Source organism: Hyperolius riggenbachi, chromosome 5, assembly GCF_040937935.1.
Source record: "Hyperolius riggenbachi isolate aHypRig1 chromosome 5, aHypRig1.pri, whole genome shotgun sequence".
NCBI classification, from domain to species: Eukaryota; Metazoa; Chordata; class Amphibia; order Anura; family Hyperoliidae; genus Hyperolius; species Hyperolius riggenbachi.
Window position 1 is genome coordinate 28,391,858 of NC_090650.1, and position 15,212 is coordinate 28,407,069.

Consider the following 15,212-nt stretch of genomic DNA (forward strand, 5'->3'; position numbering starts at 1 on the left):
ATCACCTCCCAAATCCATTGTTTACATCTATTCTCTCCTCTAAACACCCACTAATTACCCATCAATCACCCATCAATCACCCCCTATCACCACCTGTCACTGTTACCCATCAGATTAGACCCTTGCGGGCACCCAATCACCCGCCCACACGCTCAGATTGCCCTCAGACCCCCGCCTTATCAATTCGCCAGTGCAATATTTACATTTGTTATTCCCTGTAATAACCCACTGATCGCCTGTCAATCACCCATCAATCACCCCCTGTCATTGCCACCCATCAATCACCCCCTGTCACTGCCACCCATCAATCAGCCCCTAACCTGCCCCTTGCGGGCAATCTGATCACCCACCCACACCAATAGATCGCCCGCAGATCCGACATCAGATCACCTCCCAAGTGCAGTGTTTACATCTCTTCTCTCCTCTAAACACCCACTAATTACCCATCAATCACCCCCTATCACTACCTGTCACTGTTACCCATCAGATTAGACCCTAATCTGCCCCTTGCGGGCACCCAATCACCTGCCCACACGCTCAGATTGCCCTCAGACCCCGCCTTATCAATTCGCCAGTGCAATATTTACATCTGTTATTCCCTGTAATAACCCACTGATCACCTGTCAATCACCCATCAATCACCCCCTGTCACTGCCACCCATCAATCAGCCCCTAACCTGCCCCTTGCGGGCAATCTGATCACCCACCCACACCAATAGATCGCCCGCAGATCCGACATCAGATCACCTCCCAAGTGCAGTGTTTACATCTCTTCTCTCCTCTAAACACCCACTAATTACCCATCAATCACCCCCTATCACCACCTGTCACTGTTACCCATCAGATTAGACCCTAATCTGCCCCTTGCGGGCACCCAATCACCCGCCCACACCTCAGAACGCCCTCAGACCCCAGCCCTGATCACCTCGCTAGTGCATTGCTTGCATCTATTTCCCCCCTCTAATCACACCTTGAGACACCCATAAATCACCTCCTGTCACCCCCTAGCACACCTACCCATCAGATCAGGCCCTAATTTGCCCCGTGTGGGCTCCTGATCACTCGGCCAAACCCTCAGATCCCCCTCAGACCCCCTTCCGATCACCTCCCCAGTGCATTGATTGCATCTATTTTCCCCTCTAACCGCCCCCTGAGACACCCATCAATCACCTCCTGTCACCCCCCTAGCACTCCTATCCATCAGATCAGGCCCAATACATCCTGTCATCTAAGAGGCCACCCTGCTTATGACCGTTTCCACAAAATTTGCCCCCTCATAGACCACCTGTCATCAAAATTTGCAGATGCTTATACCCCTGAACAGTCATTTTGAGAAATTTGGTTTCCAGACTACTCACAGTTTTGGGCCTGTAAAATGCCAGGGCAGTATAGGAACCCCACAAGTGACCCCATTTTAGAAAGAAGACACCCCAAGGTATTCTGTTAGGTGTATGATGAGTTCATAGAAGATTTTATTTTTTGTCAAAAGTTAGCAGAAATTGGATTTTTATTGTTTTTTTTACAAAGTGTCATTTTTCACTAACTTGTGACAAAAAATAAAATCTTCTATGAACTCACCATACCCCTAACGGAATACCTTGGGGTGTCTTCTTTCTAAAATGGGGTCACTTGTGGGGTTCCTATACTGCCCTGGCATTTTAGGGGCCCTAAACCGTGGGGAGTAGTCTAGAAAACAAATGCCTCAAAATGACCTGTGAATAGGACGTTGGGCCCCTTAGCGCACCTAGGCTGCAAAAAGTGTCACACATGTAGTATCGCCATACTCAGGAGAAGTAGTATAATGTGTTTTGTGGTGTATTTTTACACATACCCATGCTGGGTGGGAGAAATCTCTCTGTAAATGGACAATTGTGTGTAAAAAAAATCAAAAATGTGTCATTTACAGAGATATTTCTCCCACCCAGCATGGTTATATGTAAAAATACACCACAAAACACATTATACTACTTCTTCTGAGTACGGCGATACCACATGTGTGACACTTTTTTGCAGTCTAACTGTGCTAAGGGGCCCAAAGTCCAATGAGTACCTTTAGGATTTCACAGGTCATTTTGAGACATTTGGGTTCAAGACTACTCCTCACGGTTTAGGGCCCCTAAAATGCCAGGGCAGTATTGGAACCCCACAAATGACCCCATTCTAGAAAGAAGACACCCCAAGGTATTCTGTTAGGTGTATGATGAGTTCATAGAAGATTTTATTTTTTGTCAAAAGTTAGCAGAAATTGGATTTTTATTGTTTTTTTTACAAAGTGTCATTTTTCACTAACTTGTGACAAAAAATAAAATCTTCTATGAACTCACCATACCCCTAACGGAATACCGTGGGGTGTCTTCTTTCTAAAATGGGGTCACTTGTGGGGTTCCTATACTGCCCTGGCATTTTAGGGGCCCTAAACCGTGAGGAGTAGTCTAGAATCCAAATGCCTCAAAATGACCTGTGAATAGGACGTTAGGCCCCTTAGCGCACCTAGGTTGCAAAAAAGTGTCACACATGTGGTATCGCCGTACTCAGAAGAAGTAGTATAATGTGTTTTGGGGTGTATTTTTATACATACCCATGCTGGGTGGGAGAAATCTCTCTGTAAATGGACAATTGTGTGTAAAAAAAATCAAATAATTGTCATTTACAGAGATATTTCTCCCACCTAGCATCTGTATGTGTAAAAATACACCCCAAAACACATTATACTACTTCTCCTGAGTACGGCGGTACCACATGTGTGGCACTTTTTTGCACCCTAAGTGCGCTAAGGGGCCCAAAGTCCAATGAGTACCTTTAGGATTTCACAGGTCATTTTGCGACATTTGGTTTCAAGACTACTCCTCACGGTTTAGGGCCCCTAAAATGCCAGGGCAGTATAGGAACCCCACAAATGACCCCATTTTAGAAAGAAGACATCCCAAGGTATTCCGTTAGGAGTATGGTGAGTTCATAGAAGATTTTATTTTTGTCACAAGTTAGCGGAAAATGACACTTTGTGAAAAAAAACAATTAAAATCAATTTCCGCTAACTTGTGACAAAAAAAAAAAATCTTCTATGAACTCACCATACTGCTAATGGAATACCTTGGGGTGTCTTCTTTCTAAAATGGGGTAATTTGTGGGATTCCTATACTGTCCTGGCATTTTAGGGGCCCTAAACCGTGAGGAGCAGTCTTGAAACGAAATTTCTCAAAATGACCTGTGAAATCCTAAAGGTACTCATTGGACTTTGGGCCCCTTAGCGCAGTTAGGGTGCAAAAAAGTGCCACACATGTGGTATCGCCGTACTCAGGAGAAGTAGTATAATGTGTTTTGGGGTGTATTTTTCCACATACCCATGCTGAGTGGGAGAAATATCTCTATAAATTGACAATTGTGTGTAAAAAAAATAAAAAAATTGTCATTTACGGAGATATTTCTCCCACCCAGCATGGGTATGTGTAAAAATACACCCCAAAACACATTATACTACTTCTCCTGAGTACGGCAATACCACATGTGTGGCACTTTTTTGCAGCCTAACTGCGCTAAGGGGCCCAAAGTCCAATGAGCATCTTTAGGCTTTACAGGGGTGCTTACAATTAGGCACCCCCCAAAATGCCAGGACAGTGAACACACCCCACAAATGACCCCATTTTGGAAAGTAGACACTTCAAGGTATTCAGAGAGGAGCATAGTGAGTCCGTGGCAGATTTCATTTTTTTTTGTCGCAAGTTAGAAAAATGGAAACTTTTTTTTTTTTTTTCTGTCACAAATTGTCATTTTCCGCTAACTTGTGACAAAAAATAAAATCTTCAATGAACTCACCATGCCTCTCACTGAATACTTTGGGATGTCTTCTTTCCAAAATGGGGTCATTTGGGGGGTATTTGTACTATCCTGGAATTTTAGCCCCTCATGAATCCTGACAGGTGCGCAGAAAAGTCAGAGATGCTTGAAAATGGGAAAATTCACTTTTTGCAGCATAGTTTGTAAACGCTATAACTTTTACCCAATCCAATAAATATACACTGAATGGTTTTTTTTTAATCAAAGACATGTAGCAGAATAACTTTCGCGCTCAAATGTATAGGAAATTTTACTTTATTTGAAAAATGTCTGCACAGAAAGATAAAAAAGTCATTTTTTTGACAAAATTCATGTCTTTTTTGATGAATATAATAAAAAGTAAAATTCGCAGCAGCAATCAAATAGCACCAAAAGAAAGCTGTATTAGTGACAAGAAAAGGAGATAAAATTCATTTAGGTGGTAGGTTGTATGACTGAGCAATAAACCGTGAAAGCTGCAGTGATCCGAATGGAAAAAAAGGCTCTGGTCCTTAAGGGGTTTTATGACTGCAGTCCTTAAGTGGTTAAGTGATGGCATCAACCACTTCTGCCTGAACATCCTCCTACGTTCCTTCTGACGTTTCCATATGTAGTGTAGAGCTATTTCTACCTAAAGGATGGTGTGAGGGAGGTGACAGTAGACTCAGCCAGTGGCAGTCGCCGTTGGGCAGCAGCTCAGTTTTGAGTTGAATGATTATTCTGATAAGGATGATTGATCGGATTTCTACTGTTTAGTAAAGTGGACCATCCAACATTGCTGAAAGAATACATACAGGGAATTATTTGGGCCATCAGATAAATGAATGCCTGTTGATTAGTCACACACTCCAGCGGCCCATTCAATCCCTCTTTGTCAGGGTTCTATTGATCTCATCACTGGTTACAGACTAGACTAACTAACAGGACAGCGCGGACAGGAAAGGTTGGGCAGGAAGGACTGGACAAGATGGGTTGGATGGAACAGGATGATCTGGACTAGTTGGATAAGTACTGGAGTACTGGGCAGGGGAATCAGGATAAGTATCGAAATACTGGAATGTGCAGCCTGGAAGAGACGGACTGGGCTGTACTGATGGGCCGTGCTGACAAAGCTTTATTGACAGGGCCGTATTGACAGGGCAGTACTGACGGGGCCAAGACTGGCAGACAGGGTAGACAGGTAGTGACAGGGTAGACAGGTGAATGACAGGACTGACAGGGATCAGAACAGACTGGCTGACAGACAGGACACCGATATGGTAGACAAAGGACTGGCAAGGAGACTGGTTGGCTGACAAGACTGGGCAAACTGACAGGCTAGAGAACCAGGGAACAGGCTGAAGATGGCGTGGATGCATGCCATGGCTGTGTGGTGATGCAACGGCACTGGAATGGCGAGAGTTCAGGGTTTAAATACCCTCACTGTCGCGCCAGTGCTGTGGCCACACACCCCGCTGCCAGGACAAGAGATGACGAAGCGCGCACACGCATGCCTTGTGAGCTGAGGACCCTGGCTCGGCACCCCTCCGCCATTGTGGAGTCGTTGCTGGTCTCAGGGCTCGGCGAGTAAAGTGTTACACTGAGGGCCCTTACACTCTGGTGCTGTGCGGCAAATTTCCGCACTGCTACCACAGTCTAATGTAACCCTATGGAGAAGTTCATACTTCCCAAACTGCGGGATGCTGCACCGGAAGTTCCCAATTTAATGCTAGCGCAGTACTACGTTACCCGTGGCCACCTGCAGCGGCCAGGAAGTCAAGTTACTCTATGGCGATGCAGGGTGTTTTAAAACGTTGGAGTTGCGATGTCGTTCTTAGAATACACTTCTGCATACCCGGAGCAGGAAGTGACCGTAAGCATGCATCACTTCCTGCTTGGCCGGTGGCCATACAGGGAACATCGTGTACTAACGCTATGTTTCCTGAAGTCCTGTTTTTAGCGGCATGGTGGATTCGACGCAACGCATCACTGGCGCTGGTTTGTAGTGTAAAACCAGCCTCAGCCTGAAATCATCCCGCTGATTTTTGGATCCCAAGAATTTCTATATCTGTGAAATGTTTCCATGGGAAGATCTACCTCTGGATTCTGCAATAAATGTGTTGTGTCTATGGGTGGTCTGCAGCATTTTGTGATACCAATCCCTGCATACCTGTTCTGTGCACCTACCTATGTGACCGCACGCAGTGTTATAAACCAGTCACTGCACATGTTCACGGTACCTGTGTGTGTGACAGCTGCACATTTGGAATACCAATCACTGCATACCTACCTGTTCAGTGCACCTACCTATGTGAGCACATGCAGTGTTATATTATATACCAGTCACTGCACCTGTTCACGGTACCTGTGTGTGTGACAGCTGCACATTTGTAATACCAATCACTGCATACCTGTTCAGTGCACCTACCTACATGACCGCACGCAGTGTTATATACCAGTCACTGCACCTGTTTACGGTACCTGTGTGTGTGACAGCTGCACATTTGTAATACCAATCACTGCATACCTGTTCAGTGCACCTACCTACACGACCACATGCAGTGTTATATACCAGTCACTGCACCTGTTCACGATACCTGTGTGTGTGACATCTGCACATTTGTAATACTAGTCACTTCATACCTGTTCACTGCACCTGTGTGACTGCACATTGTATTAGTCAAGTCAGTGCATACCTTTCACTTCATCCCCCCCAATATGGGCAAAACAGGCAGAGGCAGGCCACCCGGCAGGTCTGTTCGAGGTCGTGCTGTCGTGATTTTGTGCGGCCCTGGACCAAAGTACAGTGTTCAGAAGGCACGTGCCATCAACCCCCAAGATTGTCAAGACGTAGTTGACTATTTAACACAGAACACCTCATCTTCCTCATCTTCCGCATGGAACCCTGACATATCTTCCTCCTCCTGCTCTGATTCTGGAACCCCACTTAACACTCAGTCCGCCGCCACCACCAAAGTGCCATCATCCCAGGGCTCTGAGGTGTGGATATTTTTTTGTGCGTCTGCCTCAGATGAGAGCAATGCCATCTGTACTCTCTGCCACCAAAAATTGAGCCGTGGAAAGACCAAGACCCGCGTAGGGACAACTTCCTTACGAAGGCACATAATGACAAAGCACAAACTGCAAAGGGGTGACCACCTGAGGAAAAGCAGCAAACAAAAGCAAAGCCACACACCGCAGTGGAAGATACCAGGCAGCAATTATTTCTCAAAAAAGTTGATACCCAAACTGTACCGTGATGTTGAAAGACAAGTGGTTTCATCTCTGGCACACAGCGTTGGGTCAAGGGTCCATCTGACCACTTGGTCTGCAAAGCACGGTCAGGCCTGCCTGTGAAGACTAAGTCACTCCCCACACACAGCATCTCTGCCTGCACACTGTGTGACTGCCTGCCCCAAGACAAAGTCGGTCCCCACACAGCATCTCTGCCTGCAGGCTGCTTGACTGCCTCCGCCGCCACCACCAAAAGGGTCCAGGACTCCAGATGGATTCCTGAATTTTTAAGGCCGTTGCAACAACAAAACAAAAGGCATGTACATGTGTCAATTCCCCTTCATGATGATCATTACCTTGTCGCGGTTAAGGGGCTTGCATATCACAATGGAGCAAAGACCACCGGCTATATGAGTGTGACGGGGGGGGGGGAGAGGTGGGCACACCCAAGATAATAAGGTCGTTGCTTCATTGTGGACAGACCATATTCGATCAGCTGGACAGTCACTGTTCTGTCATTCAGCTACCTCAGCCCGACCATATGGGCTTGCCTGCACTCTGGCCATGGTGCGCACCAGTCCAGCATGGCCGTCGCTACACAAACAGCTGTTTGTGGTGCGTTACACAGTGAGTTTGGTCTGTCAGTGTGAAGCAGAACTCTAATTACACTCCCTGATTGATGTATACACATGCAAGATGTTTTAAAGCACTTTAGGCCTCCAATTTAGCATGCAATGTGATTTCCTGCCCTTAAAACGCTGCTGTGCATCAAATCCTGATTTTTTTCCCCGGGACTTTTGGCATGTATCCCACTCCGCCATGCCCCCCTCCAGGTGTTAGACCCCTTGAAACATCTTTTCCATCACTTTTGTGGCCAGCATAAATTGTTCTAGTTTTCAAAGTTCATATCCCCATTGAAGTCTATTGCAGTTCGAGCCCTCTCTACTCCAGTATAGGTTAGTCTGCCAGTGCTCCATTATAAATGTGTCTATCTGCAGTTCAGTATTGGTGTATCTGTCTGCACTACAGTGTCGATCTGTCTCACTGCCCTACAGTATTTGTGTGTCTATCTGCACACCAGTATTTTTGTGTCTGTCATTACTGCAGTACTGGTGTGTCTGTCTGCCAGGGCCGGCCCGCTCATGAGGCGGGGTGAAACGTTTGCCTCAGGTGGCAAACTTCTAGGGGCGGCACCCGCCCGCCCGTGGGTGCGGGGGGGGGGGGGGGGCGGCCGCCGAGCCGGAGGGGTAGCGGGCAGGACGGGGGTATTGGGCCTCACCTGGGTCCCCCGATCTGCGCTCCCCTCTAGCTTAAATAGGAAGCAGCCGATGCCCATTGCCCAATAGTAAGAGGCACGGGCGGGGAGGACTTACCTTATCCGCGTTCCAGCGTGCGCTCCACTGACGTCACTTCCTGCATCGCCGACCACTTAGAATTGGGCATCCGCTGCTCCCTATTTAAGCTGGAGGGGAGCGCAAATCGGGGGACCCAGACGAGGGAGTGGATCCGGCCCCCCTCCCCACCGCTAGGGGGGGGGGGGGGGGTTATGCGGCGGCGGCAATTTTTTTCTAAATTTGCCCCAGGTGGCAAAAAGTCTAGGCCCGGCCCTGCTGTCTGCACCCCAGGATTGGTTAGTCTGTCAGCACTTTAGTGTTTGTCTGCTCTCCAGCATCGGTTAATCTGTCAGTGCTCCAGTATTGTTGTCTCTATCTGCAGTTTAGTATTAGTGTATCTGTCTACACTTTAGTCTTGGCATGTCTGTCTGTATTATAGTGTTGATCTGTCTGCACTCCCGTGCTGATTTGTCTCCCTGCACACCAGCGTTGGTGTGTCTGTCTGCACTCTAGTGTTGGTGTGTCTGTCTGCATTCCAGTGTTGGTGTGTCTGTCTCCATGCTAACGTTGGTCTGTTTGTCAGCACTGCTGTGCGGTGTCAGTTTGTATATCTGCACCCCAGTGCTGGTGTGTCTGGCTCCCGCCAGTATTGTTCTGTCTTTACCCCAGAATTGGTTTGTCTATCTGCACTACAGTGCTGGTTTGTCTGTCAGTCAGCATTCCTGTGTTGATGTGCCTGTCTGCACTCCAGCACTGGTTTGTCTGTCTGCACTCAGGTATTGGTCTCACTGCACTCCAGCACTGTCTGTGCCTCATTCAGACTCCTCATTTAGATGCTGTCTCACTTGTCTCACTCTGTGTCTCTTTCTCACTCTGTCATCTGCATCCTTCCCCCTTTTCCCCATCCCGATCCTCATGCCTCCTCTTATGTTACCTCTCTTTTTAGGGTAACCCTGATGCCCTGTCCAGCCCCAACCTGGGGCACATTCATAACCCCGGTAGCTACTGTGGTAGAATGTAGGAGTTTAGATGAGTCGTGGTCTCCTGAGGGGTATTGAGGGGTGGCGGATAGATGTTAGTATGGTATGGCAAAAAATAGGTTCCAGTTATGGTTAGGAACTGGAGGTTGAAGAGGTTAGGTTAGTCACACGGCAGGAGGCGAGGTTATGGTTAGTCACACGGCAGGAGGTGCGGTTAGGGTAAGTCACACGGCAGGAGGCGAGGTTATGGTTAGTCACACGGCAGGAGGTGCGGTTAGGGTTAGTCACACGGCAGGAGGTGCGGTTAGGGTTAGTCACATGGCAGGAGGTGAGGTTAGGGGTAGGCATGTGGTACAGAGAGTGTGGGGTTGGGCCTAATAGAGCGGGATAGATTTAGGCTGTGTGTGGGTTTGATAGGTTTGGTAGGACCCATCAGTTAAGACATCTACAGAATTTCTTGCTGGTACCTGGCTCTTTACTGAGCACCCAAATACATATACTCAGCTGTCCACATTGTGTCCAATTACTAGAATCTAAATGGATCTTATTAGCCGCATCAAACAGAAACATGGCCAATACTTCCAGTTGAGGCTGGATTTACAGGTTCATAGAATGGTTAGGTCCAGTGTAGCTGAAATGATGACATCACAGCACTCATATGTATCCTTGTCTTGTATGTGGTGAGACCAAGCACACAGTTTACCTATTTTAACAGTTTTTCTCAGGTTAACCCAAGTTTATGCAAGATGAGCCTTTGGCTCTTGCAGATTTCAAGGTATGAAGATGATTTTTTTTTAAACTCTTTGGTGGCTGGATAAGTGTAATGGTTAAGGGCCCTGCCTCTGACCTAGGTTAAAATCTCGGCTTTTCCTATTCCAATAAGCCAGCAAGAAGTTCTTGGGTCAGACTCCCTAACACTGCTACTGCCTGTTGAGTGCACCCTAGTGGCTGCCTCGCAAGCACTTTGAGTCTGACAGGAGAAAGGCCATATATACAGTAAATACTGGAGTTATTAGGTCAATAACTGGACAGTTCTGAGTATGAGATTGGTGCTATTCTTCTTAGGGCTCTTTCACACTACAGTCAGTGGTAAAAAGCAAAAACGCTGCATTTTGGCTGTAGGCGTTTTGAAGGCGTTTTAATGCCAACACATTATTATCAATTGTAATGAGAAACGCAGCGGTCAGCCCTAAAAAAGCTCCTGGGAGCGTTGAAACGCAATGCTCCAAAACACAGCGTTAGATGTGACAGGTAAAATGAAAGTCTGTGGCCTTTCATTTTACCTTGGAAAACGCCAACTTTGGCCGTGGCGTTAAAACGCCAAAAAAGCCCTCTAGTGTGAAAGGGCCCTTAAAGGGACTCCGAGCTCAGAGTAAAAATAAAATTTGAACTTACCCGGGGCTTTCTTCATCCCAGCCCTGGTCAGGACGTCCGCGCGTCATGACGGCGGCCGGCGTGACAGCACGGGGCATGTGCGATTAAACCGCGCATGCGCCGTGCTGTCACGCCGGCCGCCGTCATGACGCGCGGCGGTCGGCGTGTGACGTCATTCGTGACGTATACGGAAGGAGAAGGCCCGACACTCGCCAGTGTCGCCCGGGGGACCGGCCTGTCCACGCTATGCGGACAGCCACCGGGAGAAGAGTCAGGAAGCCGGCGTGGGACGTCCCGACCAGGGCTGGGATGGAGAAAGCCCCGGGTAAGTTCAAATTTTATTTTTACTCTGAGCTCGGAGTCACTTTAAACCTTGGGCAGGGAATGCTTTGAAAGTCTGGTCTCTGCTGCCGTTTTGGTTACTCTGATATCTCTTGCAAGTTACAAATTGGCCAAAACAATGCTAGCTAATTAAAGGGGCACTATGGCGAAGAATTGTAAAATTAAAATTATGTGCAAACATAGACAAATAAGAAGTGTGTTTTTTTCCAGAGTAAAATGAGCCATAAATTACTTTTCTCCTATGTTGCTGTCACTTACAGTAGGTAGTAGAAATCTGACAGAAGTGACAGGTTTTGGACTAGTCCATCTCGTCATAGGGGATTCTGAGCAAGGCTTTTATTCTTTATAAAGATATTCCCTAAAAATGATTTAAACAATTGTGCTGGTCAGCCTCCCTGCTCGCTACACAGTTTTTTGACAGTTGGACAGAGCAACTTCCATTCACTAAGTGCTTTTGAAAATAAATAAATCCCTGAGAATCCCCCATGAAGAGATGGACTAGTCCAAAACCTGTTGCTTCTGTCAGATTTCTACTACCTACTGTAAGTGACAGCAACATAGGAGAAAAGTAATTTATGGCTCATTTTACTCTGGAAAAAAGTACTTCTTATTTGTATATATTCGCACATACTTTAAATTTTACAATTTTTCACCATAGTGCCCCTTTAAGGCTAGAAATAGTGGGCGGAGCCAAAAACAACTATTTTTTTACATTGGAAAATATAAACTGCAGCTTTTCTTACACTGTTCATGGCAGGGTTCTCAAACTTCACACAGTTGGTCACTGGGTGACTGGGATTAATATTCGGAAAAGTAGGTGGAGCCTACAAGAGCCAATCAAAATTCACCTATTGAATTTCAAGGGGAATATTGAAACTGCAGCCATTCTTACACTGTTAATGGCAGAGCCTCAAACCTGCTACAGTCGGTCGTTAAGTGTCTGGGGTTCAAATTCAGTAAAGGGGCGGAGCCAAACACAGCCAATCAGATTTCTTTGCTGGATAAACTGCTTCCATTAGCAGAATTTTGATGCCAGGAACCCAAAAGCTCACAAACTTGATAATTGAGTGACTGTGTGTCAAGGTTACAAAAACTGGGTGGAGTCAAAAACAGATTTTTCTTGGAAATTGTAAACTGCAGCCTTTCTTCACTGTTAATGTCAGGGTTCTCAAACTTTGCACAGCTGGTTACTGGGTGACTGGGATTAATATTCAGAAAAGTGGGTGGAGCCTAAAAATGCCAATCAAAAATCACATATCGCTTTTCAAGGAGAATGTTAAAATTGCTGCCATTCTTGCACTGTTAATGGCACAAGCCTCAAACCTGGTACAGTTGGTCATTGCGTCACTGGGGTTCAAATTCAGAAAAGGGGACAGAGCCACAAACAGTCAATCAGATTTGTTTCATGTCATGGGAAAGTACAAATTATCGATGCCAAGGACCCCAAAGCTCACAAAATTGGTCAATCAGTGACTGTGTGCCCAGGTTACAAAAAGTGGGCGGAACCAAAACCAAATTTCACTGGGAAAATATAAACTGCAGCCATTCTTACACTGTTAATGGCAGGGTTCTCAAACTGTGCCCAGATGGTCACTGGGTGACTGAGATTAATATTCAGGGAAGTGGGTGGAGCCTATAATAGCCAATCAAAATTCACCTGTTGATTTTCAAGGGGAATATTTAAATTGCTGCCATTTTTACACTGCTAATAGCAGATGCTTCAAACCTGCTACAGTTGATCATTGGGTGACTGGGGTTCAAATGCTGGAGAGGGGGTGAAGCCACAAACAGCCAATCTGATTTGTTTCATTTCATGGGAATATACAAATTATTGATGCCAAGGACCCCAAAGCTCACAAACGTGGTCATTGAGTGTTTGTGCATTAGGGTTAGAAAGTGGGCGGAGCCAACACCAGTCCAATACATACACAGGCAACGCCGGGTCATCAGTGGGTGGAGACAAATACAAATTTCCCTGGGAAAATATAAACTGCAGCCATTCTTACACTGTAAATAGCAGGGTTCTCAAACTTTGCACAGTTGGTCACTGGGTGACTGAGATTAATATTCAGAAAAGTGGGTGGAGCCTACAAAAGTGAATCAAACTTCACCTATTGCTTTTCAAGGGGAATATTTAATTGCTACCATTCTTGCACTGTTAATGGCACAGGCCTCAAACCTGGTACAGTTGGTCATTGGGTGACTGGGGTTTAAATTCAGAAAAGGGTGTGGAGCCACAAACAGCTAATCAGATTTTTTAATTTCAATGCAAATGATTGATACCAAAGACCGCAAAGCTCACAAACTTGGTCATTGAGTAATTGTGTGTTAGGGCTAGAAAAAATGGGCGGAGCAAACACCAGTCAAATACATACCCGGGCAACGCCGGGCAATCAGCTAGTTCTTTATAAAAATATTCCCTAAAAAGAATTTAAACAATGATGCTGGCCAGCTTCCCTGCTCGCTACACAGTTTTGTGGCAGTTGGACAGAGCAACTGCCATTCATTAAGTGCTTTTGAAAATAAATAAATCCCTGAGAATCCCCTATGAAGAGATGGACTAGTCCAAAACCTGTCACTTTTGTCAGATTTCTGCTACTTACTGTAAGTGGCAGCAACATAGGAGAAAAGTCATTTATGGCTCATTTTACTCTGGAAAAAACATACTTCTTATTTGTATATTTAAAATTTTACAATTTTTCGCCATAGTGCCCCTTTAAGAACTCCAGCTGCTGTAAGTCTGTTTGTATCTGTGTTCATTTTGTGTCAGTCAAGCTAAGGTGGAACAGAGTGTAAGTGCAAGTTTGTTGCAAGCGGTAACTTGACACCTTACCAATGCAACCAATAGTCACTGGTGGGGAGATCTGCATTTCCTGTCTAAACAGGAAGTGGTAGAAATTGTCATGGACAGCAATAAATAAAGTGGTTCTAGCCCTTTAGCACACTATCTAAAACTACAATAGTGAAATTAATTTAGAGGTCCATGTATTTTACTCTAAGGTTTCAGGGTATGGAGGTAAGATAAGGCTTATCCAATGGCAGAGATGCCCTCATCACTCACATATGGGCACATCATGTGCTATCATGTGTACTTAATATCCACGTACAGTATGGACTAGGAAAATGAGGAGGCAAAAGCCTTCTCTGCTCCACTCATAGGAGAGTTCTCTGTAGGGAAGTAGGCAATGGGTTTGGTAGGCTGGGGGTCTTCTGTACTCTTCTCCACCTCTGTCATCTTCACCCTTCTTACACCCTCCCAGCTTTCTCTCTCCCATCTCACTATTAACCCTTTTCTTTGCTCCACAGAATCCAAGCTACAGTGCTGGATGCTCACCACACCAGCTACCTTGTAACCCGGCTGAAGGGTCCATCTAGGAATTTGTGCTGCTGACATGAACAGCATGGCCTTCAACTAAAGGTCTTCTTCTATGGGAGTGACATATACAGCTAAACCAAAGACTTCTGACCTACAGCACCAGTCCTCCACATCGAGCCCAAAACCTGCTGGAACAGGACAACATCTTTATTCCTTTCTTAAAAAATGTATAAATGATAAAGCAAATCTGATCTTTTATTGTCCCAATGCCAATTCTTAAATGTCCCAAGCATTGTTGTAGATAGTCGTTTATAGAGCACGGGTATCTTTTGCGTAGCATTTTACACACACTATACAATTCACATCACTAACGGTCCCTCAACAGGGCCACTTTCTAATGTGCTACCACAGTCCAGGACCAGTGTAAAGGATAACTGAAGTGAGAGGTACATGGAGGCTGCCATATGTATTTACTTTTAAGCAATACCAGTTGCCTGGCTATCCTGCTGATCCTCTGCCTCTAATACTTTTAGCCATATATCCTGAACAAGCATGCAGCAGATCAAGTGCTATCTGACATTATTGTCAGATCTTAAAGATTAGCTGCATGCTTGTTTCTAGTATTATTCAGACACTACTGCAGCAAAATAGACCAGCAGGGCTGCCAGGTAACTGGTATTGTTTAAAAGGAAATAAATATGGCAGCCTCCATATACCTTTCACTTCAGGTTCACTTTAAGGAGATTAGACATGGATTCTTGTATTTCACTGATCTGGGGCCTCTTGGAATGTCTGCCTGTGTTTAATAATACAAATGTGTGCCAGATGGGCCCCTTGTGA

General features: G+C 45.8%; 1 protein-coding gene across 2 annotated transcripts in view; it reads left to right on the forward strand.

The window, feature by feature from the left end:
* LOC137518051 (acid-sensing ion channel 1C-like) overlaps nt 1-14,628 on the forward strand; it is a 71,795-nt gene extending 57,167 nt beyond the window's left edge. The window contains exon 10 of one of the 2 annotated variants that reach the window (XM_068235258.1): nt 14,363-14,628. In XM_068235258.1, the coding sequence (XP_068091359.1) occupies nt 14,363-14,431 (69 nt within the window). In that variant the 3' untranslated portion in view covers nt 14,432-14,628. The remainder of the gene's footprint in view (nt 1-14,362) is intronic. The other variant, XM_068235259.1, reaches the window with a different exon arrangement.
* The last annotated feature ends 584 nt before the right edge of the window (nt 14,629-15,212 follow it).